The sequence below is a fragment of the Cervus elaphus genome, chromosome 11 (genome assembly GCF_910594005.1).
Source record: "Cervus elaphus chromosome 11, mCerEla1.1, whole genome shotgun sequence".
NCBI lineage: Eukaryota > Metazoa > Chordata > Mammalia > Artiodactyla > Cervidae > Cervus > Cervus elaphus.
The window spans coordinates 7,339,392-7,366,738 of NC_057825.1; the positions used below are offsets into that span (position 1 = coordinate 7,339,392).

General features: G+C 58.7%; 2 protein-coding genes across 2 annotated transcripts in view; one reads left to right on the forward strand and one right to left on the reverse strand.

Annotated features, from left to right (window-relative positions):
• Nucleotides 1-1,355: 1,355 nt before the first annotated feature.
• On the forward strand, nucleotides 1,356-2,937 carry IER5L (immediate early response 5 like). The gene has a single exon (XM_043917513.1). It carries the CDS (start codon nucleotides 1,554-1,556, stop codon nucleotides 2,757-2,759), a length of 1,206 nt encoding a protein of 401 aa, XP_043773448.1. The 5' UTR covers nucleotides 1,356-1,553; the 3' UTR covers nucleotides 2,760-2,937.
• An 18,565-nt stretch (nucleotides 2,938-21,502) lies between these two features.
• The window catches only part of PTPA (protein phosphatase 2 phosphatase activator), a 34,105-nt gene continuing 28,260 nt past the window's right edge, over nucleotides 21,503-27,347 (reverse strand). Inside the window, exons 9-10 of the mRNA XM_043916640.1 lie at nucleotides 26,770-26,877; nucleotides 21,503-22,930 (exon numbers count right to left, since the gene is read on the reverse strand). Coding sequence (XP_043772575.1) covers nucleotides 22,850-22,930; nucleotides 26,770-26,877 — 189 coding nt within the window. The 3' untranslated portion in view covers nucleotides 21,503-22,849. The remainder of the gene's footprint in view (nucleotides 22,931-26,769; nucleotides 26,878-27,347) is intronic.

Below are 27,347 nucleotides of genomic sequence, written 5' to 3' on the forward strand. Positions count from 1 at the left end.
AGAGACTCGGAAGAAACCCCAAGGAGAGGGTGAAACAGCAGAAGTTTGCTCCTGAAACCTCCTCCCACCCAGCATCCCCTCCACACACACACAAGGCCCACCTAGCCTTCATACTCTCTGTGAAGCCTGTTCCTCCTTCAAGGGCCAACTCAAGGACCCCCTCCTCAGGCAAATGTCCTGCCCACTTCAAAGAGACCCTCCCACCCAGGTGCCTTGGACACCCCCCCCCAACTCTAAGCAGCAGTCACTCCCTTTCAGGGTAACCAGTCCAGATCAAAAGCCCTCTGGAGAAAATCCCCACCGTCTCAGCTCCCAGCTGGAAGGAGGTGGCCCCATGAACGATTCAGGACAAGAAGGAAAACTATCAACAAGAGTTAATTTGGCGAGTTCCTCAGCAGCATGATTTCCCTAGAGTCACCCTTCTCCTCTAAGACTGAGGTCCCTATCTGCAGGCAGTCTCGGGGAGGGAGTCAGGGGGTTTCTGGAAGGGCCTCCCCCATACTAGGTACATAATAATAGTCCCTATTGTCATTATTATTAGTTAGGGAATAAAGGAGAGGTTACAGGACGGGTGATTAGGACACTGGATGTCAGCTCTCAGAACACCTTTTAGACCTCAGGTGTTTGCCAGAGGCAGCCTCCAAGCCTTCTCCATCTGGGGAATTCAAAATTCACCGTGTTTGGGGTTCTTCCATCAGACCAACGGAGAGGACGGCCCTTCTCCGAGTGTTCTCTGAGGCCCCTCAACCAAAAAGTCAAGGAGTCAGATCCCACATTCCCAGCGACTGAGGGGACTTCTTTCCCCTGAGGAGTCCCCACAGGTCAAGCCGGCGGCCCCACGAGTCTCTTGCAAAAGCCTTGGGTCCAGTGGGTCACCCAGGGGGGCGACAGATCAGAAAAGAGGTGCCGCGTGGCCGGGAGTGGGAGTTGCGCGCACCTGCCGCAGGTGAGGCCCAGCCATGCGGAAGGGGGAGGAGCCGTCGCAGCAGCACGCAGGTGAACAGACCCTGGGCTCCCAGGAACTAGGCCGAGGGCTGCCACGGGCTCCAACGTGACGGCTGCGAGGCGGCCACGTCGCAGATAGCGGCCCCCGTGACTCCAAGTCCCGCGCGGCGCGGCAGCCCCATGAGAACATTCGAGGCAGTGGCGGCGTTGGAGGCCCGGGGTCCGTTCGGTATTTGAATAGCACAAAGGAACCGCCTTGGTCTGATTGGCCAGCTTAGTGGCCCCGGGGCGGGCAGCGTCTGTCACTCGGGAGGTTTGGGGAGCTCTGATTGGCTTATCAGGTGTGGGGCGGGGCCCGGACGCCCGGCTAAATAGCTGGGGCCCGGGCCGGCCGAGGCTCATTGCTTTGGCGCCGTCTGTGGAGCACGAGCCCGCGGGTGGCGCGCAGCGCATGGTGGCGGCTCCTCTCGGAGCGCAGCCGACCCGCCGACTCGGGCTCCGTTTCCCCTGCCCAGCGCGTCTCGGAGGCCGGCTGGAAGCCGAAACAGCAGCAGCCTTAGCAGCAGCAACGGCCGCGGCTGCTCCGCCGCCGCCGTCTTCAAGGGAGCATGGAGTGCGCCCTGGACGCCCAGAGCCTGATCAGCATCTCCCTGCGCAAGATCCACAGCTCCCGGACCCAGCGCGGCGGCATCAAGCTGCACAAGAACCTCCTGGTGTCCTACGTGCTCCGCAACGCGCGCCAGCTCTACCTGAGCGAGCGCTACGCCGAGCTCTACCGGCGCCAGCAGCAGCAGCAGCAACCGCCCCACCACCAGCACCAGCACCTCGCGTACGCGGCGCCGGGCATGCCGGCCAGCGCGGCCGACTTCGGCCCTCTGCAACTTGGCGGCGGCGGGGACGCGGAGGCGCGCGAACCGGTCGCCCGTCACCAGCTGCACCAGCTCCACCAGCTCCACCAGCTGCACCTCCAGCAGCAGCTGCACCAGCACCCGGCGCCCAGGGGCTGCGCGGCGGCGGCAGCGGCCGGGGCGCCCGCGGGCGGCGCGGGGGCGCTCTCGGAGCTGCCCGGGTGCGCCGCGCTCCAGCCGCCGCACGGCGCGCCCCACCGCGGGCAGCCCTTGGAGCCGCTGCAGCCGGGTCCTGCGCCGCTGCCGCCGCCGCCGCCACCCGCCACTCTCTGCTCGCGGGACCCTCGCGCCTCGGCCGCCTGCTCCGCGCCCTCCGCGCCCCCTGGGGCCGCCCCTCAGGCCGCGGCCGCCGCCTCCCCCCCCGCCTCCCCGGCCCCCGCCTCCTCCCCCGGCTTCTACCGGGGCGCGTACCCGGCCCCCTCGGACTTTGGCGTGCACTGCAGCAGCCAGACCACCGTGCTGGACCTGGACACTCACGTGGTGACCACGGTGGAGAACGGCTACTTGCACCAGGACTGCTGCGCCTCCGCCCACTGCCCCTGCTGTGGCCAGGGCGCCCCGGGACCCGGCCTGGCGTCCGCCACCGGCTGCAAGCGCAAGTATTACCCTGGCCAGGAGGAGGACGACGACGACGACGACGATGCGGGCGACCTGGGGGCCGAGCCCCCCGGGGGCGTCCCGTTCGCCCCCTGCAAGCGCGCTCGCTTCGAGGACTTCTGCCCGGACTCATCCCCGGACGCGTCCAACATCTCAAACTTGATCTCCATCTTTGGCTCGGGCTTCTCCGGGCTGGTGAGCCGACAGCCGGACTCCTCCGAGCAGCCGCCGCCGCTCAACGGGCAGCTGTGCGCTAAGCAGGCGCTCGCCAGCCTCGGCGCCTGGACTCGAGCCATTGTCGCCTTCTAGGGACCCCCGAGGGCATGGGGACCCGGGGCCCCGCGGGGCTGGGGCCAGACAAAGACTCGGCCAAGGGGCGAGAGGAGGGAACGAACGGGCGCCCGGCCACTTCGGGCTGAGCAGGGGGCGAGCAGAGGGAGAGGGCTGATGTTTTATAAATTGTAAAATAAAAAAAAAAGAAATCTAAGATCTTGGACTTTATTTTTGCAGAGAGAAAAAGCGCCTATTTAAGTATGCTTTGTGTTTCTCCTACTCTTTTTTTTTTTTTTTTCTTTCTTTTTATTGTAGTGATTGCAGTGGTGTTTAGCGAGGAGCCAGCCACGTGAGGAGGGGCTGCTGCCCGGAGGAGGTGCCGGGCAGCCGGGGGGCGAGGCAGGGCGCCGGGACCGACGGGGCGCGCCGGGGGCGCAGCGCAGGAGGGCGAGGGGTCCCGGACGCCGATTCCAATCAGTTGTCAGACCCAGGAAGCCCGGAGCTCTGTTCTCTCCAGTCCCTCCGCGGGGTGAGGAATGGGTCTTGTGAAATCCTGAGCAAAAACAAAGGCAAACTCTATCTCCGAAAGGGAGGTTTGGGTCACATTTCCTCTCTGGGGGCGGCCTCCAAAGTTCTCAAAATGAGAAGGCAGAAATGAAAACACTTCAACTTTTTTTCTTTTCTTCCCGGGGCGGGTGTCTTGAACCCCTCGTCTCCCCGCCCCTCTGGCTCTGTTATCCTCCCCTCCTCCACCCGTCTTCCAGACTCGGGGGTGGCGCCGGACACCCCGACACTCTCGGACACTGTTTAGGGACGGGGTGGGGGGCGGGCACGGCCGACTACATTTCCCATCATGCCCAGCACTGCGGTCCCCACTAAACAAAAAAGGAAGTCGATTCCTTCACCTGGATCCCCGGCGGCCCCGAGAGAGGGAGGGGCCGGGACCGCCGACTGCGTTGGAGACTTCACTAAGTTCCCGGTCAGATGTGGTGTTTGTGTGTGTGTGTGTGTGTGTGTGTGTGTGTGTGTGTGTGTGTGTGCTTCTAAGTTGCACTATCCTGGTTCAGCCTTCGATTGCATTTCATGAAACCAGCATTGTTCGAGCCCGTGAGAACCCCGTCCTGTGTCTTCAGCTTGATAGATTTTGTTTAATTTAAAGCCTTTTGTTGTAAAAAAAAAAAAAAAAAGGTGGGGTTCGCCTGCAGCCCCTCTGGTTCTCTGCCGTCAGCACCATGTGGACTCCAAAACAAGTTGCCAACCCTTCCTTTCTTGGCCCTTCTCCCTCCTACCCCTGTATTTTTGTGCATTCTCAATTGTGTATCAACCGGGTAAAACTGTTCAGATTTGTTTAAATTTAAAATCTTAATAAAAAAGTCGACTCTAGAGGATGGCGGTGCCTTGTTTTCAGGTCGGCCTGGAGGTGGCGGGGAGGATAGAGGGAGGTGACACGAGACCCCTACCCTCCTGCAAAGCCCAGCTTTCCTAGCCTGGGAGGGCAGGAGCTGCCCACATCCGCAGGGCCGAGGGTGGGAGAGGGATGGGAGAGTGCTGTTTGCTGGGGAAGAAGCTGGTGCTGCGCGCTTCCCCGGCCCCCCCGCCTCTGCAGAGGTGCCTGCCCCCCACGGGAACCGGTTCCCCCCGCCCCCGCCCCCCAGGATCTCCAGCAGGAAGCCGAGCGAGCCACCATCACATTTCCTAACCCAGCCAGGGGCGCAGAGCCTGCTCGGCCTCAACTCAGAGCTCTCTTGGGCCCGGGAGAGCCGCCGGGGGACATCGGGGGCTGCTGGGCCACCCACAGTCCCCGCCCTGCGCCTCCGCCCGCACGTCCGCACATCTCCGGCTGCAACTTGGGGAAGTTTTTTCCTTTTTTTTTTTTTAAGTTGAGTTTGTTATCACTGCTCGGTGCCACTTGGTGGTGTGCTGGCGGCGTCTCCCTCCCTCCTCGCGCCCCTCCCCTCTCCCTCTCCGCGCCCTCCCGCCCGCCTCTCTTCTTCCCTCCCCAGTGGATGGAGGCAGGAAGGCTCCAGGCGCGCTCTGCGCTCTGACCACCTACGGAATGACCTCAGAGTGGGAGAATGTGCCAAGGCCCCGAGGAAGCTCGCGTCCTCCCCACTGGAACCAAATTCACATCTGGAGCTGCGCCTCGGGCCCAGGGGCGCGCGGGGTGGTTCCAGCTTAAGAGGGGATAGGAGAGAAAGACTGAAGGGGAGGGCAAAAAAAGAAAGAAAGAAAGAAAAAGCAAAGAGGCAGCTTGCTCTCGATTTGATACCGCCCCTCTCTCTGTCTCTCCCTCTCTCTCTCTCTTTCGGTCCCTGGCTGTCTCCCCAGTGCTCTCGCTCGCTTTCTCGCCCCTGCGCTCCCCTTGGCTGCGCAAGCACCCCACCCCCCACCCCGCGCAAAACGGTTCACGGCCCCCACCCCAGCCTTCACGACCCCCGCAGGGAGAGGAAGGGCTGCAGCCGCGAGGACCCCCACCCCCACCCTAAGCCGCCGAGAGGCGGACGCAAGCCAGTCCCAGGAGTCCGCTGGGCTCTGGGTCCCGGTGACGCGCGAGGCGAAGTTCTCGGGGACACTCCAGAGCCAAGGGGTTTGGGGGGGTCGGAGGTGGCCGCGAAGGGTCTACGATGGGGGCGGAGGAAAGAAGGAGGCTACGGAGGCGTAAGTTCCGGGGAGGAAAGGCACCTTCACCTCCCCACCAGGGCTGTTTTTTCGGCCTCCCACGGGAAGAGAAGAGTCTGGAGCTGCTGAGGAGGGGGAACGGTGGGTCGCCCTCCTCCCCGTGCGCTACCTACCCACCCACCCCCTGCAAGTCCAAGGAATAGCCGTTTGATGGGCGGTTTTGATTCCATCCACCAAGCCAGTTGCCACAGCTCCCCCTAGCGCCGCTTCCAGGGAGCTGCAGAGGCTGCGGCTGGGAGTGGGCGAGGCACAACGCGGAGTGGCAGAGGGCTGCGGGGGGCTGCTCCGCGTCCACCCGGGGCGCAGCGCGGTCTGGCTCGAACCCTGGCTGGAGCGGAAACCCGGGGGCTGCGTGCGTTCCCCACTCCGGGCCCGCCTCGAGGAAGGGCACGTGGTCGGCCGCCTTTGTTGGGAGGGCGGACCAGGGCACCCGAAGGGACCGGCCGAGCGGCTTGGGACCTCCCACCTCTCCCTTAGGGGCCAAGGAGCGTGGGTGGCGGTCTGCGAAGTAAGAGCTCTAAACTGAGCGGGCCCGGGTTGTCCTCCCCGTTGCTAGGTTTTCTTGAGCTTCAGCTGTGCCCAGAGACCTCAGGCATATTGGGATCCGGGGATCCCCGTGGGCAGGGGGTGGAGGACTCCGGGAGCACCCGGAAGAGAGATGCCCTCCCACTCAATTATCTTCTCAGGGCCGAGGGACCTTGGGCAGCCACGCAAACGGTCAGTCCCCTGAGCACAGCGTGCAGCAACCAATAACACAGTCCCCGGGCCGGCCACCTCTCACACTAAGAGGGTCCACCCGAAATGTTACAGCACACACCACACTGAAGGCCACACGCGCCCAAACGCCCCGTCCCCAACACCAGAGCCCCAAGGAGCATCCTACTCCACTCGATGCCATGGCCCCTCCCCTGGAGGTTGGCAAGAGCTCAGCCTGCTCTCCCAGGACATCCTGAGAAACTAACTTATGCTCCCCAGCAGAACACAGCTGAAAGGCTGGGAGTGGGGGGGTGGGGGTGGAGTGCGGGCAGTGTGGTCTTGGGGAAGGAGGACGAGGGGCAAGCCGGCCGGCAGACCAGGAGTCCACAGACCCAGGTCGACAGACAAGCCCTGCTCCTTCCAGGAAAATGACTCAGACAGACCCCACAAGAGCCCCTAGGCAAGACTTGGGGTTGGGGGGCACTCATTGAGGAGATAGGGAGATTGGAAAAGACTGGGGACTTAGTGATGAGACAGAGCTTTCAGAGTGGAGCAGTTCTGGAAGCCAGGGCTCTAGAAAGCTCTCCGCCCCCCCCCCAAGTTAACCAGCACACGCACACACGCACACACACAGAATTCCCCTAGCTCCTAGAACACCGCAGGTTCTGCTGCCCTTGATACGTGGTGTAGGGCTGAGCCAGGATCCAAGTTGCACTCCTAGCAATATGGAGCTGCTGGGATGACAGTTGAGAGCCTGGGAGAGCTGCAGGCTGCCCTCCAGAGGAGCCAGGGGCTGGGGATGCCCTGGGCTCCCAGGAGGGTCACTGTGTGGGATGCTGAGATCTGAGTGCTTCTATTCTGTGTGTGTGTGTGTTTGTGTGGGGGGTGGGGGGTGGGTGTCACTCTGGTAACAGGGCATCTCTTTCTGCCTCTCCGTGCATGGGACACACATTTGCCCCACTTAGTGCCTAGCCAGGGCAAAGCACTGAGCTGATCACTGCAAAAAAAGAACATCAAAGAAGAGGACAGCAAAGTCCCTCTGTATGAATTCACTGAGGTTTTCCAGCTATTCTCAGAGAAAGATACTATGAGCATCCTTGTTTTAAAAGTGAGAAAGTTTGCCCGAAATCACACAACTATGAAGTGGCCAGTCTTACTGCTGGAGTTCACAGTCTAGTGGAGAAGAATTTATTACATACTACAGTGTGAGCTGTCAGATGACCCTGATGTTGTCTAAATAGCAACACTGGTTAGTTCCAGCTGAACCTGAACTAGCAGATTGGGTGCACACATCTTCTAATGCTTCATGCTCTGGGTGGAGGGATGGAGAAACACATAGGACAGTGGTGTCTGTATCCCACCCCACCCAGCACAGAAACTGACCTCTTCCTGGTATTTGTCAGGACCCTTGTGATAGGGAACAGTGAGCTGACTGGAACCAGCATGGGAAGAAGTGGGATCTCTTGGTTCATGGCACTCAGCTGTACAGTGGGCAGAGATGGAGCGGGCTTCAGGTACAACTAGATCCAGGGACAAACCTCCAGATGCTCTCTCTGCCTCCTGTGATTTTCTCCTCTGCACTGGGCGCCCACTCTCCTACTGCTGACCCATTTTTCACGACAGCAGCCCCTGGCTTCCCATCCCACATCTTCGCCACCCAAGAACGACTATCCTCTTCTCTTGTCAGCCCAGAAGACCTCAGGGAAGGACCCCGTCCTGTCCCAAACCTGCAGCAGAGTTGGAGGGTGGGTGGTCGCCCCCGCTGAAAGCTCACGGGCAGAGAAGGGGCTCTCTTTTCAGAAAAGGGGTACTCTACTCAGAAAAGTGACAGACCAAAGATGGCCTCCAGAGAGAGGAAGTTAAAGGGGGCATTTTCGTGTGGGACTTGGGGAGACCCAGGGCACAGGCATGGTTGCTTCAGGGCCTGGGTGATTAAATGCAGCCAACACAGCTCTGGAAAGGAAATACTCGCCCTGCTCCTCGCCAGGATAATGAGGCCACAGGGCCATCTGATTCTTCCCGGGGCTGCCACTCAGGACTCACCAGGGGAGGGGAGGCTGCAGGCCCCGGGGCAGGGACAGTGACACGAGCCCCCCTCGGGGGACTAGGGCAGTGGTACCCACAAGGAGGCCAAAGTGGATTATCTTGGCTGGAGCTCATAGATGGTTCCCCCTGGCACTCCCAGACCCAGCTGAAAAGGCTTTGAAGGGAGGCCAAGGTGCTGGCCAGTGAAATGGAGAGGGACATGCTGAAATTAACATGCCCGCCTGTACACCCCCAGCTGGCAGGGCCCAGGGACATCTGGGGAACAGGTAACATTATCGATCACATGTGCAGACAAAACCAACGGAATAGAAGCTGGAAAATACTGAAACAGTTGAAAGGTGAAGAGAATACAGATGACCTTCGTTTCACCATTCACACATTTCTGTGTTTTCCAAATTTTCTACAATGAGCATGTCTCACTTTTATATTTAGAAGAAAAAAATTAACACCACATTTTTCAGAGAAAAAAATGTGATGTGACAGGTGCTATCGTCGATGCACAGCATGCTACAGAGCAGGGAGCACTGCTATTCAACCTTTCTGAGGCAGGCTCAACCCCTGAGAACAGAGCTCTCAACCAAGAAGCCTTGGCTCCCCAGAATTCAGCATCCTGCACTCTGTCTCTGCTAAGAGACTGTGAGACAAAAAGACAAACCCCAGGGAGGCATTCTGGAGGGAGCCTTGCTTGTTCTCACCTCTGACCCCTGTCCCAACTCCACCCCGTCCTTGCCATCAATCATCACAGAATGTTTTGCTCAGAGTTTTGCTAGATTATCTGGCCAGGTGGGTGGTAAGAGGGAAATGTGCTTGGGAAGGGTCTTCAGTGACTTAAGCTGTAACTAAAGATGAAGTGGCAAAGCTCAGCACAAGGGGCTGTGGACCAGGAGTCTGGAGACCCAGGGGCAGACTCTGGCTTGGCCACAGGCTCGGCTTGGGACCTGAGATGAGTCCTTTTCCTAGCCAGCCCACATTCCCAGGTCTGAAGGGATAGAGTGGGAGGAGACAAGGAAGGTCCGAATCCAATGTTGACACTCCAAACATAGACAAAAGAACTATTGCTTCCAGGCTTCTGATGTCTAATCACAGTAAGAAAACCACCGGTGGCAAGATCAGACTCCACATCTACCCACGAGTATGGCCACCTGCCTCTGTCACTGACTCATTCAAGAAATGCATGCACTCACCCATTCATTCAAATATATTGAGTACCTGTATATGCCAGGCACTGTGCTAGGCACCGAGGATGTGGCATGAACAAGACAGACGAGCACCCTGCTTTTATGGAGCTTATGTGCTAATGGAGAGACAGACAATAAGTAAGTGAGCCACTGAAAACTTAGATAAGTGTTGTGGGGAAATGAAACAGGGAGGAGCTGGCAGCATCACTGTAAATCTGGTGATCGGAGAGGACAATACGTGAGCTGAGATCTAAATAGATCAGCTGTATTAGTCAGTATGGGATAAGCTCTGCTGCAGTAACACATTAATCCCCTAATCTCAGCAGTTCAACACAACACAGATTAATTTCTTGACCATGCAAAGGCCAGCTGAATGGGACAATTCTCTGGGATGCTTCCTCCCACGCGGTGGCTCAGCGGCGATTCAGGAGTTGGATTATTCTGCAAGGGAAGGAATTCTCCTCATTTAACACGCACAGACCATTGGCCAGAATTAGCCCCTTGACCCCGCCTAACTGCAAGGGGCCCAGGAAAGAGAACTGAAGTGCAGATGGGTGAGCCCTGGAGATCTCTACCACACTGGCTGGGTGAACAATGGGGGAAGAGCATTCCAGGCAGAAGGACTAAACACAGGAACTCATTGGCATGTTGGAACTGGAAGATGGCTCTCAAGAGGCAGAGGGCAATGGGCAGAGTGTCAGGAAGTGGGACCGAAGAGGAAGGCAGGGACGGGAGGATTCAGTTATCACCCAAGAAGGGGCTTCTTGGAATGCCCGGCACACAGCAAGCACTCAAGAAATGGTAGTGATTATTGGTGTTATAGAAATTTCCTGCCTTCCCCCAGGGCAATGGTGGGGAGGGGGTTGCTGATGGGGACTGAAGGAGGGGATAAACCAGTATAACAACAGTCTGGGGCAGCTGTCCCAACCAGTTCCCCTGGTGACGCTGGAGAGGCGGAGGCTCCAGGCCAATCCAAGCTTTGTCCTTCTTTCCAATGGATGGAGGAGGGTGGGAGGGCTGTCCTAGGGCAATACACCAGTTCGCTGTGAGACATCCCCTCCCTGGAAGTATTAGTATCAGATGAGACAGTGTGGGCCATCACGCAGAGACCAACCACCAGAGGACTTCCTGGGGCCACCTCCCCACGAGGGGGCGTGTCCAAAGGTGGGACTTGTCGTTCCAAGTTCAGCCACCGGAGCCACACTGACCTGGTTGCACACGGGGCTCTGCCACTTTCTAGGTGACACTAGGCCCTTCGCAGCCCTTTTCCAAGTCTCCAAACCCTTGTCTGCACAATGAGGATGCTCATGAGCACCCACCTATGCCATGAGCCTTCTACAGCCCCGCGCCTGCCATACAGCCAGCGCCCAATAAACCAGAGTCGCGATATCGCCACTTGTCAGCTCTGCTCAGATAATACACACCCTCTGCAAAACGCAGGACACTTTTTCTACTGACTTTCTCCTGTTGAACAAAACTGATGACCTAAGAAGTAAGAAGAGATCTTTTCACTGCTGGGACTGCTGGGACTGCAGAAGGGGAGTTAAAACTCTGGTGGATTTTTTGGGTCTTTCCACAAATTGGCACTCGTGTCTTCAAAAAGGTTAATCTCCAGTGAGGTGTCTGGGTAACTTCGAGGCCTGGCTATGCCTGACAGTCAACATTCACTTGGTGCGGGTTTAACGATTTCATTCAGGATGTAGGCTTGGCGATGGAATGAATGAAGGGATGGATTCAGGGAGTGGGTTAAAGGAAAAACAGTGGGTGAGCGATGATTTGCCCACCCTCCCCCAATCAACCCCTTCCCCACTCCCAGCCCCCTGAGTCTCTAACTCCTCCCCAACTCTACCCCCCCACCCAGTCATTTTCTGATGTTTCTTAAACACTCCCTAGAGCCTTTCTCACTTTCCTTCCCTGGCTCCCAGCCACCCTCTAGGCCACACACACACACATACATCCCCCAGCCCAGGGGGGAACTTGAAGGTCTCCTTTGACACCCACATCAACCAGCCTGAGGAAGGTTGGAAGGCTGAGGAATAAAGCTTCCCTTTGTTGGGACAAAGAACGGGCAGTCTAACTCAGATAAAGGACCTGGCCAAGAACAGGATAGGTCCACTTGGGGAGGGGGCAGTCAGATCTCTGCGTGACTCACAAGACATTTTGGATGGATCGTGTTGTTCAGTCACCAAGTCATGTCTGACTCTTTTGCGACCCCGTGAACTGCAGCACGCTAGGCTTCCCTGTCCTTCACTATCTCCAGGAGTTTGCTCAAACTTACGTCCACTGAGTCAGTGATGCCATCCAACCATTTGGATGAATGGACAGTTCCAAAACGCTTTAAGCCAAGCAAGGAGTCCAGGTGTCCAGATTCCCAGGCCTGGATCCTCTCCTCGGCAGGTCCCCCCTTATTCAGGCCTCAGAAACTCAATCGAAGCTGACTGAAGCAAAAAAGAACTTCATTGGCTCAGGAACTGGAAAGTCCGTGGTGTTTTAGCTCCAGGCACAGCTGGACCCAGAGGCTCACATGATGTCACCAGGGCTCACTCACTGTCTCTTGGCATTTCCTGTTTCTTCTTGGCCTTTTCTTGGGTTTTCTCTGGGGCGTGAGCAAGAGGGCCACCAGCCAGGGCCAGCTCCACCGGCACATGACCAGTACAGTCACCACCAGGGCCCCACGTTCAAAAGACTCCAGGCCTGGGATTTCACGCCCTGCTGTCTTGATGGGGCTTAACATTTATGCTGTCCTGAAATCCGTAATCATTTTGACTTTGAATCTGCGTTTTGTAAGTGAAATGTGATGGGACAATGAAGCATGAGCCGAGGGCTTGGAATTTCAATTCCCTTGCCATCCTGCCTCCCGGTACCTCCTTCCCTCCCTGGAACAGGTTCTCTGCCCCTGACTCCCCTATCTCTGGCCCCCGGCCCTGCCTGGCATCCCCCCCTCCATGTGACCACTGCTCCCCTTCACCCTGGGAACAGACAGGGAGGTTGGGGTCAGGCTACGTGCCCAGCAGCGCCACAGGGCATGGTGACAGCCCTTGTTACCCTGGGTTGGAAGCACCACGACCCGTCTAGAAACCAACCAGAGACTGTGACTAGGAGGAGGCGGGCCTCTTACCTACCCTCTATCCAGGGACTGAGATCCTTAGGGAGAGGGAGGGGTCACCCCTCTGCTGGAGATTGAGGTGAGTCCTGTGGGAGGGGAGGTGCCTAGATCCAAGCTCTGGTCAGAACTCAGCACATCAGCCTGGTGGTCGGTGGAAGGAGTAATTCACCCTGGGGCAGGAGTGAGTTTGGCATCTTAGAGGGCCAGGGAGGGAGCACAGGAAGTAGGAGGAAAATGGAGAGGGTCAGAGGGGTCAGATCAGAGTGTGAGTTTCCTGTTAGGAGTGAGAAGCCACTGGTGGAATACAATGGGACTCACCTGTGATCAGCTCAGTGTCGAAGCCAGGTTCAGAGGGCAGAGTGAAACCAGAGAGGAGGATAGCATAGGGGCCTGCCGAGAGCTGACAGCAACTGACACCAAGGTGGCCGCAGTGCAGATCAGGGAGAAGTGGGCAGAGCTGGGTTGTAATTTGGATGGACCCAGGCTTCCCTAGTGACTCCAATGGTAAAGAATCTGCCTGTAATGCGGGAGACCCAGGTTCGATCTCTGGGTTGGAAAGATCCCCTGGAGAAGGGAATGGCTACCCACTCCAGTATTCTTGCCTGGAGAATCCCATGGACAGAGGAGCCTGGTGGGCTATACAGTCCATGGGGTCGCAAAGAATTGGACACAACTGAGCAAATAACACTTTTACTTTCACTTGGATGGATCCCGTTGGACCTGCTCATGGGTTGGATTTGGGGAATGGAAGAAAGACAGGCTAATGCCTGGATTGGGGGTCAGATGGGTGGTGCTGTCCACAGAGACAGGCTGCGTGGGCCTGGGGGAGAAGCAGGAGCCAGCGGCCACCAGCAGTTTCCAGGGCTGTAGAGAATCCTCCTCTTGCCCATCTGAAGTGTCTTGTCCTGCTCACCAACACAGGACCCGCATCAGACAAGCCCACTTCCCCTCCGATTCCCCAGGAGGAGCCAGAGACCTTGCGCCGCATCTAAAATCCTCCAAGCCCGTTTCATCATCCCTAAAATGTGAAAGTGATGCCAGTTTCCGGGATCGCTGAGGGCGCTCCGTGAAGGCACATGTAAGCACATCTTGCAAGATGACACGTGGCTGCCCGCCAGCACTGTCATTACCGACCTTGCTATCCGCCTCTTCGTTGTCTTTGTGTGGACCAGCCCTGCCTCCCAGAAGGAAGCAGGGTTCTGGGAGAAGGTGCCTCCCAGACAGGGCTGACCCTGGAGAGATGAGCTCGAAAGCAGGAGGAGGAGGGGGGCTCTCAGGCCGACTGAGTGAGCGTAGCACAAGGCAGCCATGGCCACCCTGAGGCCTCAGTCCAGGAGAGGCTCCTGGAGCAGGAGCTTCGACAGGAAAGAGAGACTCAGCGCTGCCCCATCCAGCCAGTACCTTGACCCGCTTGGGCCTTGATTTACTCCTCCAAGAAATGGGTACATAGTTGGCCCATAGTGAGGATGAGGTAAGACGTGCTTTCAGGCACTTCACCCAGGGTCAGACACACAGGCCAGGCTCAGGAGCCACCAGCTCTGAGGTCCCTCGGAGGACATCGGCAGGGGTTAGGGTGCATGTGGCTTCTGGGGCCTGGAGCAGCAGTGGCAAATGAGGATAAGCTGTGTGGGGGTGGGGGGGCGTGTAGGAATGTGTATGGAGTGGGGCAGGAACAGCCCCTAAAGGAGATTGTTCAGCCAGGAGGACTCACCAGGCCAGTGTGATCCAGGTTGGAGTTCAGGTCCGGGGTCGGCAGTCAGCAGTGGGACCACCAGGCCCAAGCCACACTTCAGAGCCTCCCCAGGGGTTCTCGCTGCTAGGGGGCCTGATCAGCCTGCAGGGAAGCCTCCCTGCCTCCCTCCCATCCTCTATGCTGCCATCACCCACCACAGGCCCTCTTGTATCGTCCTGAAACATCCGTGAGAAACTAAAGGCCACACTGGAGCTCAAGGGTTAGAACGTCCACATGCTGTGAATGTGCACTCAGTCGTGTCCAACTCTTTGCAATCCCATGGACCATAGCCCGCCAGGCTCCTCTGTCCATGGGATTCTCCAGGAAAGAACACTGGAGTGGGTTGCCATTCCCTTCTCTGGGGATATCTTCCTGACACAGGGATTGAACCCGGATCTCCTGCGTTGCAGGTGGACTCCTTACCGACTGAGCCACCAGGGAAGCTCCAGCATAGTCCCAAGCATATAAGGAGGGGAAAGGGACCGGCAGGCCAGGAAGTCTATGTAGAGGTCAGCGAAAATCCAGCTGCAGAAGCCCAGGAACAGCAGACGGAGACCAGCCCGGGACACAGCCCACGGCCCAGTGGGAGGGGATGAAGCCCCCGCTTCTTTCTGCTCGTGGGGAGTTGACTACATGCTGGGCGCTGTGAATGCCACCCCAGCCTCGGGGCTCTGGACTGCCATCCACACGCACACGTAGGAAAACTGAGAGGTTCAGAGCAGTGAAGACCCCTATTCAAGGTCACAGAGGCTTGCTTGGTTCCCAGGTCCTTCCCACCATCACACACCCTAAGAGCCCTGGTACTGTCCCCAACATACCTGGTGTTGGACATGGGGCCCTCAACGTCCCCTGCTCAGTGGAGGCTGCTACCTTGAGGCTCTGCCCCTTTGCTGGGACTTGGAAAACCAGCCTCCACAGTATTGAAAGCTCTGGGAAGAACGGAACCATTCATCCCATTGGTCCCTTGGTTTGTAACTGCGACCACTGCCAGCCCTAACGCAGGTCGCAGGCAGGGGAAAGTACACTTGACTCTAGCATTAGTTTCTATACGCAGGCTTTACTTGCTGTCATCCTGCAGGTGCCAACCAGGGGGCCACAAGCTCCCCTCAACTCCCCCCCGCCCAAAGGCTCCAGGAGGAATCCCAGCTGCCTCCCTGGCTGGTCCAGCCTGCAGGAGTTCTCGTCACTGGTCCCTGACGGGCTAGAGTCCATGGGGTCGCAGAGAGTTAGACATAACTGAAAAGACGTAGTCCCCCAGTACACTACTCCCGGAAGCCTCCAGCCCACCTGCCCGCCTCCCTCTCAGAGAGACTCTGCTAGAACATACGTCTTTTCTCCTGACAGATCTGAGCAAGTCTTCCCTCCCCACCTCTCTCCCACCTACCTCGCTGTCAGAAGTACACCAGACTCCAAGGCTCTTTAGGGGGAAAGTTTTTTTAATTCTAAAAAATGACATGTGGATATTATGCACGTGTGTGTGTGTGTGTGTGTGTGTGTGTGTGAGTCATGTCCGACTCTTTGTGACCCCATGGACTGTAGTCTGTACATGAGATTTTCCAGGCAAGAATACTGGACTAAATTGCCATTTCCTACCCCAAGGGGGATCTTCCCGACCCAGGGATTGAACCTATGCCTCTTGCATCTCCTGCATTTGCAGACAGATTCTTTATTACTGTGCTACCTGGGAAGCCCATGCCTTTGGATATTATAGAAATGCCTGTGGACATTATAGAATGATTTAAAAATCAAATAGGAACAACAAAAAGCAAAGTTAAAAGTTCCCCATAATCATTTGCTTTTTTCTTTTTGTGAGTTCAGTAATGATGTTTAACACTTTCATAACCATCTTTTGGAGGCAGAAATAGTGATGCAGAGTTTCCCAAAATCCTCACACCCCCACCGCTCAGCAATAAGCACATTACTATCCAGAGAAACAGCCTTCTGGTCCTTAGTCCATGTACATGGACAAACAGAGGGACAGACTGATCAAAAATATAGATTTTTCGCTTTTTTACAAAAAGGAGTTGTACTTTCCTCCAGCAGTAAAGAATCCACAAGCCAATGCAGGAGATGCAGTTTCAATCCCTGGGTTGGGAAGATCCCCTGGAGATGGAAATGGTAACCCATTCCAGTATTCTTGCCTGGGAAATCCCATGGACAGAGGAGCTTGGGCAGGAGCAGCTACTGTCCACGGGGTCGCTAAGAGTTGGACATGAGTTAGCAGCTAAACAGCAAACAAGCAGTTGTTTTAGCTACCTTCCCTGCTTCACAACAGGTCGGAAGCATCTTTCTAGAAGAATACATGAAGAGGCATCGTCCGATGGCCCGTTGTATGGTTGCTCATCCAGCCTCTAACAATCCCCCACTGCTGGACACCCAGGATATGTCCAGTGTTCCATTAGGAGAAGTCATGCTAGAACAGGCTCTCGGAGGAGTGGTGGAAGGTGAGGGGTTGAGGGGAGCTGTCTGTCTTGTTCACTGTAGCACCCCAGCACTCAGCACAGGTCTTGGAGCCGAGTGGGCTCTGGCGATGTTTGCTGGATGAATGAACCAACACAAGTCAGCCTCTCCAGCTCCCCTCTACCCGTGACTCTGGTGCTCGGCCTGCGGGGGCACTCAGTTTCCCCAGGGTCGCCCACTGCACTTCTGCCTTGGTCTTTGTGCCTTGGAACTGCTCTCTGAGGTCCCTCGCACACCCCAGCTCCAGCGCTGGCCGGCTGGCTTCAGGACCCCCTCCACCTCAGCAGTGTCTCCCTGTCTGCAGGCTGGGTGCCCAGCTTCCTCTCCTCCCTCCCGATTCTCCTGGGCAATCTGGCCCACTTCTGTGCCTCCAGTGTCTGCACTGTCCAGCACCCTCCTAGGGACGGTGGGAGACCAGACCCATGGCAAGGGGCAGGGAGCAGGGAGGGCTGATGAGCCCTGAGCTTACGGGGTGGGCCTCAGGAACCCCAAGGAACACCAAGTAGAGAAGCTGTGTCTGCAAAGCAAACAGCCCCCTACCAACCCAACTTCCAACTAGGTGGCTGCCCCCGCAAGTCCCCTCAAAGACCCTGGGGCAGCGGCACAGACATAGGCAGCCTGTGTGGGGAGCGCTCAGAACAGGGACCGGTGGGCGGTCACACAAGCACGCCCAGGACACCTGCCTGGTCTGGGGGCGCGAGGTGAGGATCTCAGAGGAAGTGAGGCCTCTGCTGAGCCCTGAAGAAGGGCCAGGGGCTCCCAGCGGGGGAAAGAGTTCTGGGGAAGGAGCCGAACCCTAACTATCCAGTGGCCCCGAGAGTCTGAGAAGCTGAGAGGAGGCCAGGGTCGCTGGTACCCAGAGAGACGGGGTGGGAAGGGAGCCTGAGGCTGGAGCACAGGCAGGGCGGGGGCCAGGGTGCGTGGCGGGGGAACCTGGAAAACCCTGCAGCCTGACTCCTCTCCCCACTGGGGACAAGGTCTCAGCAGCCCCGACAGCCTCCCCATCAGCCAGGTCCAGCAGGTCTACCCCACAGAGCTCCCCAAACTCTGCAGGCCTGACCCAGTCCTGCTCCCTCCCCTGGGTGTGCCCAGGGTCCTCAAGAACCCCACCTTCTCCCTTGGCACCAAATCCCACCCCAACCTTCCCCTCCCAGCCCAGGGCGTCTCTCCGGCCTTCACAGGACCTTGCACGTCTCCTTCACCACCCCCCAGCCCTGGCACCAGCGCCAGCTTCCAACCCTGCACATGGACAGCTGCCCCCCATTTCCCAAATCCCAGGCGGGCAATCTGGGTCATAGGTTTCTTTCTCTCCATCTCCACACACACACAGGTGCCCACTACACCCCCTCTGTGGTCACTGCCCTGGGGTTTACCACTACCTGCCATGTGCTAGTCTTCACCGGCAATGGGATCCAGCCCAAGCTGGTCCCTGTCATCCTGTGGCTCGTCTTCTAGTGGAGAAAACAGACAGTAACCGTACATCTTGCAGATAATTAAACGCAGTGGTGTTGTGCGTCTTGAGGATGTATACAGGGCTTTGGGAGCCTCGCAGAGGTAACTTGGAGCCCCCAGGGGCCTTCCCCACCTGCCTTTCCAGCACTGCCCAACTGCCACACCTCAGCGCACAGCAGGGCCCCACCAGAATGCCCTCCATCTGTGCATGCCCACGTTCAAGGCCCGGCTGAAACATCACCACCTCCCCAGAGCCATCCCTGAGCTCCCCCGACTCCTTTATCCCCCTTCCTCCACTGCTGGTCCACTAGCTATTTTAACATATATATATATGGGTTTGTTTTTTTTTTTTGGCTGCATGGGGTCTTAGTCACGGCTTGTGGGATCTTTTGCTGCGGTGTTTGGTCTTCTGGTTGCTGCCCGTGCCTGCACAGGCGGATTTAGTTGCCCCAGGCATGGGAGATCTTAGTTCCCAACCAGGAATTGAATCCAAGTCCCCCACATTGTAAGGCAGATTCTTAACTACTGGACCACCAGGGAAGTCCCTCCACTAGCTCTTATTCCTCCCACTCAGAAGTTTCTTGAAAGCTGGACACTCACCTTTTCATCTCTGCATTCCCCCAAATGCCTTGGATGGAGTATGCATAAACTTAGTAATTTTTGGATTCAGGAAAAACATGTTGCCGGGCTTGGGTACAAGAAACCTTCACCTTTGTTCTCCTCCTACCCAACTCCTGCCTGGGCTTTTCCTCCTAGAAAAAAACCTCTTCGCTCTCACGACCCCTGAGCGTGGCTCCAGCCTTGGCCCCTTCGAGCCAGAAACGAGCAGCACTCCCCAACTGCCACACCTCAGCGCACAGCAGGGCCCCACCAGAATGCCCTCCGTCTGTGCATGCCCACGTTCAAGGCCCGGCTGAAACATCACCACCTCCCCAGAGCCATCCCTGAGCTCCCCCGACTCCTTTATCCCCCTTCCTCCACTGCTGGTCCACTAGCTATTTTAACATATATATATATATATATATATGGCCCCCCCTGTGCTCTGGGGCCCCGCTGGCGCAGGGCGGTGGGAAGCCAACACCCCCGCCCCTCCAGCTTTGCGGCCAGCTCTCAGATTCCCCGGGACCCAGTGACAGCGGTCCATCCTTCACTGAACACCGAGTGGGTGGGAGGCACAGACCCTCTCCAGGTTCCCTCTTCCCGGTCCTGTTGGGCTTCCCACCCGGCCCCAAGTCCTGGCCCACATCCTGCCTTTCCCCACCCCAGGGGCAGTTGATGGCCTTGCCTCACATCTCCAAGCCCGGAGTAATTCCCATAAGATCCGTCCAGTGGACGCCCCTCTGTCAGAAAGGACAGGCAGCCCAGTGCCTCCTCCAAGGCCTGCTCGCATCACTTGGCCTCTCCCACCAGCATCGCCACCTTCTCGCCTCTCCTGGGTCATTCCCAGCATACGGTGGACACGGACACGGTAGCCTGCAAGCCGGCCTGAACGTCCCCCACCCCAAAGCCTTCCCTGATCTCAAGCCCCCGCCCACCTACACACCCACCCAGTCTCTGCTCACTTCTCAACAAAAAAGGGGAGGTAAGCTCTCAAGAGTGAGGCCCTGATGCGCACCCCTCCTTCTGGACTGGGGGGCTTGCGGGGGAGGGGGCGCTCCGGGCTTCCACAAGCCCGTCAAGCCTCATTGTGAGCATCTGGCCCACCTGCACGTGTGTGTTCTGTGCCCCCTCCCTGCCCCCCAGCCTGTGCTCTCCCCACCCCCTCAGCTGGAGCAGCCCTTGGTAAGGACAGCCCCTTCTCTGACCTTAAGTCACATGTCCAGCAGGTCACCACCTCCTCCAGGGCCTTGACCTTGAGGTCTGCCGCAGCTCCCCTGCAAGTCTGCCCAGAGTCAGCCCCTTCTCTCCTTCACCCCCAGCTTCCGGTGAGCCGGGAGCCTGGGACCCATCACTCGCTGACCTGGCCCTGATCGGCTCCAGCAGCCCGGCTGCCTGCCCACACCTCCTCTTGGCAGCTGACAGCCTCTGCCACCCCCAACAGCAGATCCTCACTTCGCTCTGCCCTGACCTGAGGAAGTGGCATCAAGCTGCATGTCCCAGGAAGCGGGGGTCTTCTTGGCTCCTCTTTTCCTCCTTGCACCTTCTTCCTGTTGGTGATACTCTGAACACAGCCTAAACCAGACCACTTACCACCTCCACCCTGAACCCTAATCCAGGCCACCAGCCTCGCAGACTGGGTCACCTCCGCCCATACCCCAGGCCCTTTCCAGGTGCAAGACCCTCCACAGCTTTCCAGACTACTCCAAGCCCCGCCCCTGACTGCGAACACTGACAGAGCTCGCAAGTGCCGCCCCACTGCAGCCCCCCAGCCTGGCCTCCTCCCCCTCCCCTCCCCTCCCTCCACCCCTCCCCAGAGGGGCTCCGCCACCTCTGCTGCTCCCCTGCCTTTGCCAGCAGATCCTTCTCCTCTTTGGGGTCTCAGCTCAGGTCATTCCTGACCCTGGTAGCTCAAGTAAACTGCCCCCTCGCTGACCCTCTCTAGTTAACTGCTCTCCTTTTCTTTATAGCAACGCACCACCACCTAACATCTTGGTATTTTTGGATTTACTGTCATCAACATTAGAATGAGGAGTGTACAGCCACTAATTGTGAAACGAATGAATCCCAGAAACCTAAGTATTACTTTGCTCCTTTTTCTGATCAGAGGCTCAGACATGAAGTCAACTATCAGGGTCTCCAAGCCACCAAGTGGCGCGGGCTTTGGGTTGAACTCACATCAGTCTGACTCCAAAAGCAGGGCTCTTGGCCACCAGGCTCTCCTTGCCCTGTGCGAGGCCTCCCCCCGAGGCTGGGCCAGAGGCCAAGGGCTCTTGTTTTCGGAGGAGGTTCGTCTGAAGACAGAAGCCAAGTCTAGGGCACAGCAGCCCAACCCAGACTCCCAACTCCAGCAGGACATGGACACAAGGAGTGGAGACAGCACAGAGGGTATCCCCTCAAAAACTGCAGGGGCCCGGTTCACAGTCAGTCAGGCCCAGTCCAATGACTGCTCGGGCCAGTTCAGGGCTGACCCAGGGACTCAGGAACAGCCACAGTGACCGCAGAGCGTTTGCTGCATGCCAGGCCCTGTGCTGAGAATTTCACACCCCACACTGGCTCCTCGCAATCACCCTGTGAGTATCCCTTTTATAGATGAGGAAGCTGAGGATCAGAAAGAATCAGTAATTTACCTAAGACCTTGTAGCTGGGCATGGCAACAACCAGGATTTGAACCCAGGGCTCAGCTTTCAGCCTGCTCAGGCCCCCCAGACCCCAGCTGAAACAGCTCAAGCCCTAGACTCCTTGGCCTGAGGGAAGGGGACTTCATGGAGGGACAGACTGCCGTGTGGAGAGAAAAAGCATGTGGCTTGAAAAGACACACCTCACACAGGTGACAGGTGCAAAACAGAGGCTTTAATCTGAACAGCAATGAAGGCGCCATGGCTGGGGGGGCCCGGGGGGCGCAGGGAAGGAGGAGCCAGGAAGGCGGTGGTGTGGGCCCGGTGGGGGAGGCAGGAGCTGAGCCTCTACTAGGAAACTATTTCTGTGACTCTCGCAGCCCCTGTCCCAGCCTGTGCCCAGGCCATCGGCCCAGACCCAAAGGCAAGCCCCTCATTTGTGCTTCTCAGGTGCTCCCCCTTCCCAGAAGGGTGGGTGGGCCCAGAAACGGAGAACGGGCAGCAGAGAGTCAGAACTGGGAGCAGCCCTCCCCGCAGAAGAAAACTCTGGAGATGGCCAGCTGTTGCTAGCACCCCCTCCACCCCCCAGTCTGGCCCAGCCCTGCCCCTGCCCCTCTTCACAGCTCCTCCTGGAGCCCCAGCGGGCGAGTCTGGGGAGGCAGGAGGACGAGGGAGCTCAAGCTCCCGGAGGAGCTCTCCTGCATCCACTCACCCACCACCCAGAGAGAGGGGCAGGGAAACAGCGTCACAGGCTTGCAGAAGCAGCAGCAATGAGGGAGCAGGAGCAGCCGGACAGGAGAATGCGGGGAGCAGCCCAGGTGCTACCTGGCGGCAACCGGCCCCCGGCCCACCCTCTCTCCTCCAGAGTTTCTGCCACCCGCTCCCAGCCAGGGAGAGCCTGGGGAGCAAGCCCTGAGGGCCCTCCAGAGGGCACCCTAGAGCCAGAGAGCAGAAGAGCAAGGATGAGGCACTGGCCAGGGGCCCACACAGGCCAGGGGTCGGCATGAGGAGGGGCTGGGAGGGCCACTGGCCAGAACAGTCCACACTCCTCCCTTCCCAACCCCACTCCAGGCTGCTGCCAGCCTCAGCCTCCAGCCCTCAGGACCCCCAGACACCCACCCAAACATGGCTTAGGAAACTGCCCCACCCCGTGGGGGGAGCAGCTGCTCCAACCCCTAAAAAGGCAACCTGCAAGGGAAAGTGATGGCCACAGCAGAGTACCTCCCCCCACCCCATGATGGCTGGGTCAGCCTGGGCTCAGATGGGACTGAATGGAAGGAGAGGGAGGCCAGGACGGGAGCAGGGCCCGGGACCCTGCGCTGGCCCCCTCACCTTGCCCGTCCACCGCAGGGCAAGTCGGGAAACTGGCCACACTTTGGTCACTTGTCCCAACCTCGGTCCTTCAGCCCTATGCCCTGAGCCTCCATCAGCCCCGCACTCACCACCCACCCCAGTAAACAGCCTCTCATCAAACAGAAAGAACAAGGGGAGGGGGTGGGGAGGGGGCGGCAGCTGGAGTCAGGGAGGGCAGGCACGGGAGCAGCAGCCGGGATGGGCCACTCTCAGCACGACGACGTGACGGGATGGATGGGCAGCAGGCTCCCAAACTTGAAGTGCTGGATCACGGGGAACTTCTCCAGGCACTGCGAGGAGATGGGGCAGAGAGGACAGGTGAGGGCTGCGTGGTGCCCTGGCAAGGCCCGCCCAGCTGCTCAGGCCTTGGACGGACCCTCGGACGGACCCCCGGACGGCTCCTGAGGCCCAGAGCAGTGAGGTTGCAGCAGGTGTCCGCCCAGGGCCCGGGAAGTGACCCGGCTCCAGAGCAGCCCCCAAGCCTTTGGGGAAGAACAGAGCTTCCCACCCGTTCCTGACCAGCCCTTCCCACCCAAAGCCCCCCCAACTCCATGACAATCAGGCCAGGCCCTGGTAAGGACAGGAGAGTGAGAGGGAGGGAGGAGATGGGGGGAGAAGGCAGCCCAACCCCACGAGGCAGCAGCCAAGAAGAGGGGCAGCCAAGTGACACCACTAGGCCCAAAGGGACAAGCTGGGGCCCAGAGGGGAAAAGAACCCTCCATACCACGGGGACCCCTTGCCCAGGGCCCGCCCTGGAGAAGAGGCATGGGGACACCCTGGGACACCAGCTGAGACGGGCCCCAGACCCGTTTTCCCACTTTTCAGTTCTCCAGGCTGAAAACGGCATCCTGGCACTTCAGAGTGAGGCAGGAAGAACCGGCTGACAGCCCCCCGCTCCCCCCACCACAGGGCAGTTCCCAGCAGCCCAGTACTAGGGCAGAGAACCAGCACACTGGGCAGGGGGATGGCTCCCTGAAGTCAGTTGGGCCAGGGCCTCGGCCCAGGGCTGCGGCAGAGGAAGGGAGACGGGAGCAGCAGAGCCTGGGCCCCAGGCAGACGGGCCCCGGGCCTGCCCTCTGGCCCAGGCACTGTGGCCGCGCCACGCGGGACCTGGAAGGGAGGAGCCCGCCCCCACCCCCCACCCCAGCCCACTGCACAGGCAGCAGCCCCACGCATGCGAGGGAGGGGGCCTCCTCTCAGAACTCTGGCTGCACAGGCAGGCAGGATGTGCACCTCCTGGCTGGGCTGGAATAGGATTCTGGCCTCAGAGAGGGCAAGGGTCCCATCCTGTTACTGTCCCCTCCTCCTGCTACCTCAGAGGAACAAAGGCCAGCGCTGGCCCGGGGTCCCTGACCTCAAGAGCCAGCAGCAGAGAGATGAGGGGGCCTTTGCCAGCTCTGTGTGTGTGTGTGTGTGTTTCAGAGGGGTGTCCGTGTGTGTCAGAGCAGGGTGTGTGTGTGTGTGTGTCTCAGAGTAGGGAATGGTCCACAAGGCCTGAAAGGGGATGGAAGGATAGGGAGCTAAGCTGTGTGAGGGAGCAGAGCTCCAGGCCACAGTCAGACTCCTGGGCCTGGGGCAGACAAAGTGGGGGGCAGGCAGCTGGGGGTGGCCCCTGGGCAGGGAGGAGCAGCAGATCCAGGCCAGAGGCAAAGGCAGCTGCCATTGTGCTTAGGTCATGGAGGAAGTGGTAGGAGTTTGTCAAAGGGGGGCCCCCCAGGGCCCTGGAATTCCAGAAAGGGTCAAAGGTCAACCTGCTTCTAGCTTTCAGGCCTGAGAAGTTACAAAGCCAAGAGGCTTAGGGGACTGGAGCAGGGGTTCTGTTCACTCCACCCTCAGGGACCCCCCAGACAAGCTTCCCCAGGGCCAGAGGAGGCGAGGAACTGGGCTCAAGGCAAAAGGCTGCTTGGGGCAAAGCAAGAGGAGCTCCAGGGTCACAGCAGAGGCGCCTTGGGCCGGGCTTTTTCTCCGGACTGACCTGTGCTGGCAACACCTGTGCTCTGGACAGAGCAACTGCTTCAGCCGGGCTGAGGCCAGCGGGCAGCCCTCCCAGCTCCCAGTGACTCCCAGGTCCTGACAGACCCTTCTAAAGAGAGCACCAGCATGGGGCCAGCCCTTAGGAAAGACAGGCCCACCCCCCACAAGGGCCAAGAAGCATCTGGTTCTTCCGCTCAGAAAGGCCAAGACAGGTAGCTTGAAGGTGCAGACAGTTGAGCCCAATCTGACGCCAGGCCCCGACAGGCCTTTGTGGCAGCTCAGGGGACCAGCTCCCCTCCCACGGCCAACTCTGGCTGGGGCTCTGGCCTCTGCTAACCCCCATCTGCACTTCAGAACTGGCAGGCCTCGGAGGTCCCCAAGGACCGGAACCCGTTTGGAAGAGCGAGTCCTTACCTCGCTTTCCTCTGCTCAGGAAGCGTGTGACTCCACAGCCCCAGGGATCACAGACTAAGGGTGACCTGCTAGCAACTTAGAAACGGGTGCTGCAGGGCACAGGGACTCATGAGGCCACGAGTGCCAGGGCTGTCCTCCCAAGGCACGGCCACCACACAGTGCCTGGCAGGCTGCGTGCACCCAGAGCCATAATTTCTGGGTTTCAGGAAGGGCGCTGGGTTATCTGCTCAGCGCTCCCTCTATCTGGTCCTGAGCTGCGGGCAGCTTTCAGTCGCTGACCTCCTATGTTCAACAGGGAGAGACACATGGACAACGGCTCCACCTTCGACCGCCGTGTCTGTGCGGCACCATCAGGGCTGCGGTCTTACTCTGCTCCTCCCTCATCCTGTCAGCCAGGGTTCTTTTGCCTCTGGACATAGGTAGGGACCGGAGGCAGGGCCTCCTGTTCCGCCCTTCGGGGCCCAGGTCAAGATAAGTTTAGTCACTCAAGTAAGAGCCTGCAGAAGGACAGCATCTAAGAGTCCAGGCAGGAAAGACCCCACAGAGTCCAGCCTATGGGGGTGGGGGTGGGGAGACCCCTTCAGCACCCACTGTGGGACTGGGGTGGGGAGGGGTCGAGAACAACAGAACACACAGGGGACACTGCCCCGGGGGCTCTCCAGCAGAAGGGCCAGCGTGGAGGGCGCCTGCCCAGCCCCAGCAAAGGCTCCTCTCAGATTAGAGGCATGTGGGCTGGAACCTAAACACAGGATGTGAAGTCCAGAGGAAGGGGACCGCAGCGGGAGGGGGCGGAAGGGAGGGAGCGGGGCAGGCCTGGTCAGTCCAGTGCCTTTAACCCCTTCAGGGCCGCAGAGGGGTCCAGGCCCCTGGAAGCACTGGTACTCCCAGCCGCACCCAGCGCCCTGCACCCTGCCCTCCCTGCTCCTCTGCCTCTGCTGACAGCCCTGAGTGAGCTCTGGGTGTAAGACAACCTCCCCCTTCCCCAGAGAGGGATGACCAAGGATCAAGAGAGGAGCACCTCCAGGGCAACATGTGAGACCACCAGCTGAAGGGTGAAAAGAGGGGCGTTTGGGACCCACTGCTCCGGGTGAGGGACTTCACACCAGGCCCTCCCGGGTCAAGATCAAGCAGTTCTAGGACTGGTCTGCCTAAGATGTCGAAGGAGCTAGACGAAAGGACAGGGTGGGAAGAAATGTCTCCTCCCTACTTGCCAGAGAAAAAGTCACGTCCTTGGCTGGGAGAAGGGTGCCAAGGAGGACGAGCAGAGGGGGCAGGAGAGAGGGCGGCTGCCTCCCAGCAGGGGGAGCTCTGGAAGCCCACACCTCTTGCTGCTGCTCTGACCCGAGAGCAGGGAGGGCCCCAGAAGCGATTATTAAAAATGCAGCCCCAGGCCTCCCCGCAAGACCTCCCACCTGCCCAGCCATCAGACACACCAAAGTGGGAGAAACATCACTCTGGATGATGTCTCCAAAGGACAGAGCCTCTTCCCAAGCCTGTTTCCTTCTTCACGTCCCACAGGACACAGAGCTGAGAAGGGCCTCCAGCCATCCGACAAGTGGGAAGAGACCCTGGATCAGCAGGGTCTGGCCTCAGTCACAGGGCTTTTCCGGCTGCCCATCCCACAGACAGAGATTCAGAGGCCTCAGGTGTCAGAAGGGGCTGGCACACAACTCAGAGCTGGATGGAGAGCAGAACAGTGGGGTGGGGCCAGAACCGAGAGTGCCAGCCAGTCCCTGCTCACCTCGGCCTTATACATGCGGATGAGACCCTGGTTCACTTTGGACCAGGAGGGGACGGCGCTGATGTTCCACAGCTGGTTGGAGTGCTCTGCAAACGGGCCTGTCTTCATCTGGAAAAGAAGAGTTCACAAGCTGAAGAGGTGGGCCCTGGAGCCTACCCCCTGCTCCCCTCCAACAAGGCTGCTCCAGCACACACGTGTACACACACACATGTAAGCACATACATACACACGCACGCATACAAACACACACGGACATATATACAGACACACGCACACACACTCTCATGAAGACCAGGCGGCAGCATGCACCTATGGGGTGGCAGTCGTGCAGGCAAGCGCATGTGTGCATGTGCCCACACGCACGCACACACACACACACACGTGCAAGATACAGGGTCTCTCCTGGCCTGCCACAGGCAGAGCTGGAAGAGCCTAGGGAAGGGTCGGTTTGGGAGAGGGCCTGGACCAAGCCCAAGCACCTGACTGCCCTCTTCATGGCAGGCGGAGGGAGGAAGAAAGGGGGGAAAAACACGGACCACCTGCAGCAGATGCGGGAAGAAGGTCTTTAGAAAGCCAGC

Coding starts and splice junctions, on each gene's coding strand:
- IER5L (XM_043917513.1), top strand. CDS start 1,554: ATGGAGTGCGCCCTGGACGCCCAGAGCCTGATCAGCATCTCCCTGCGC.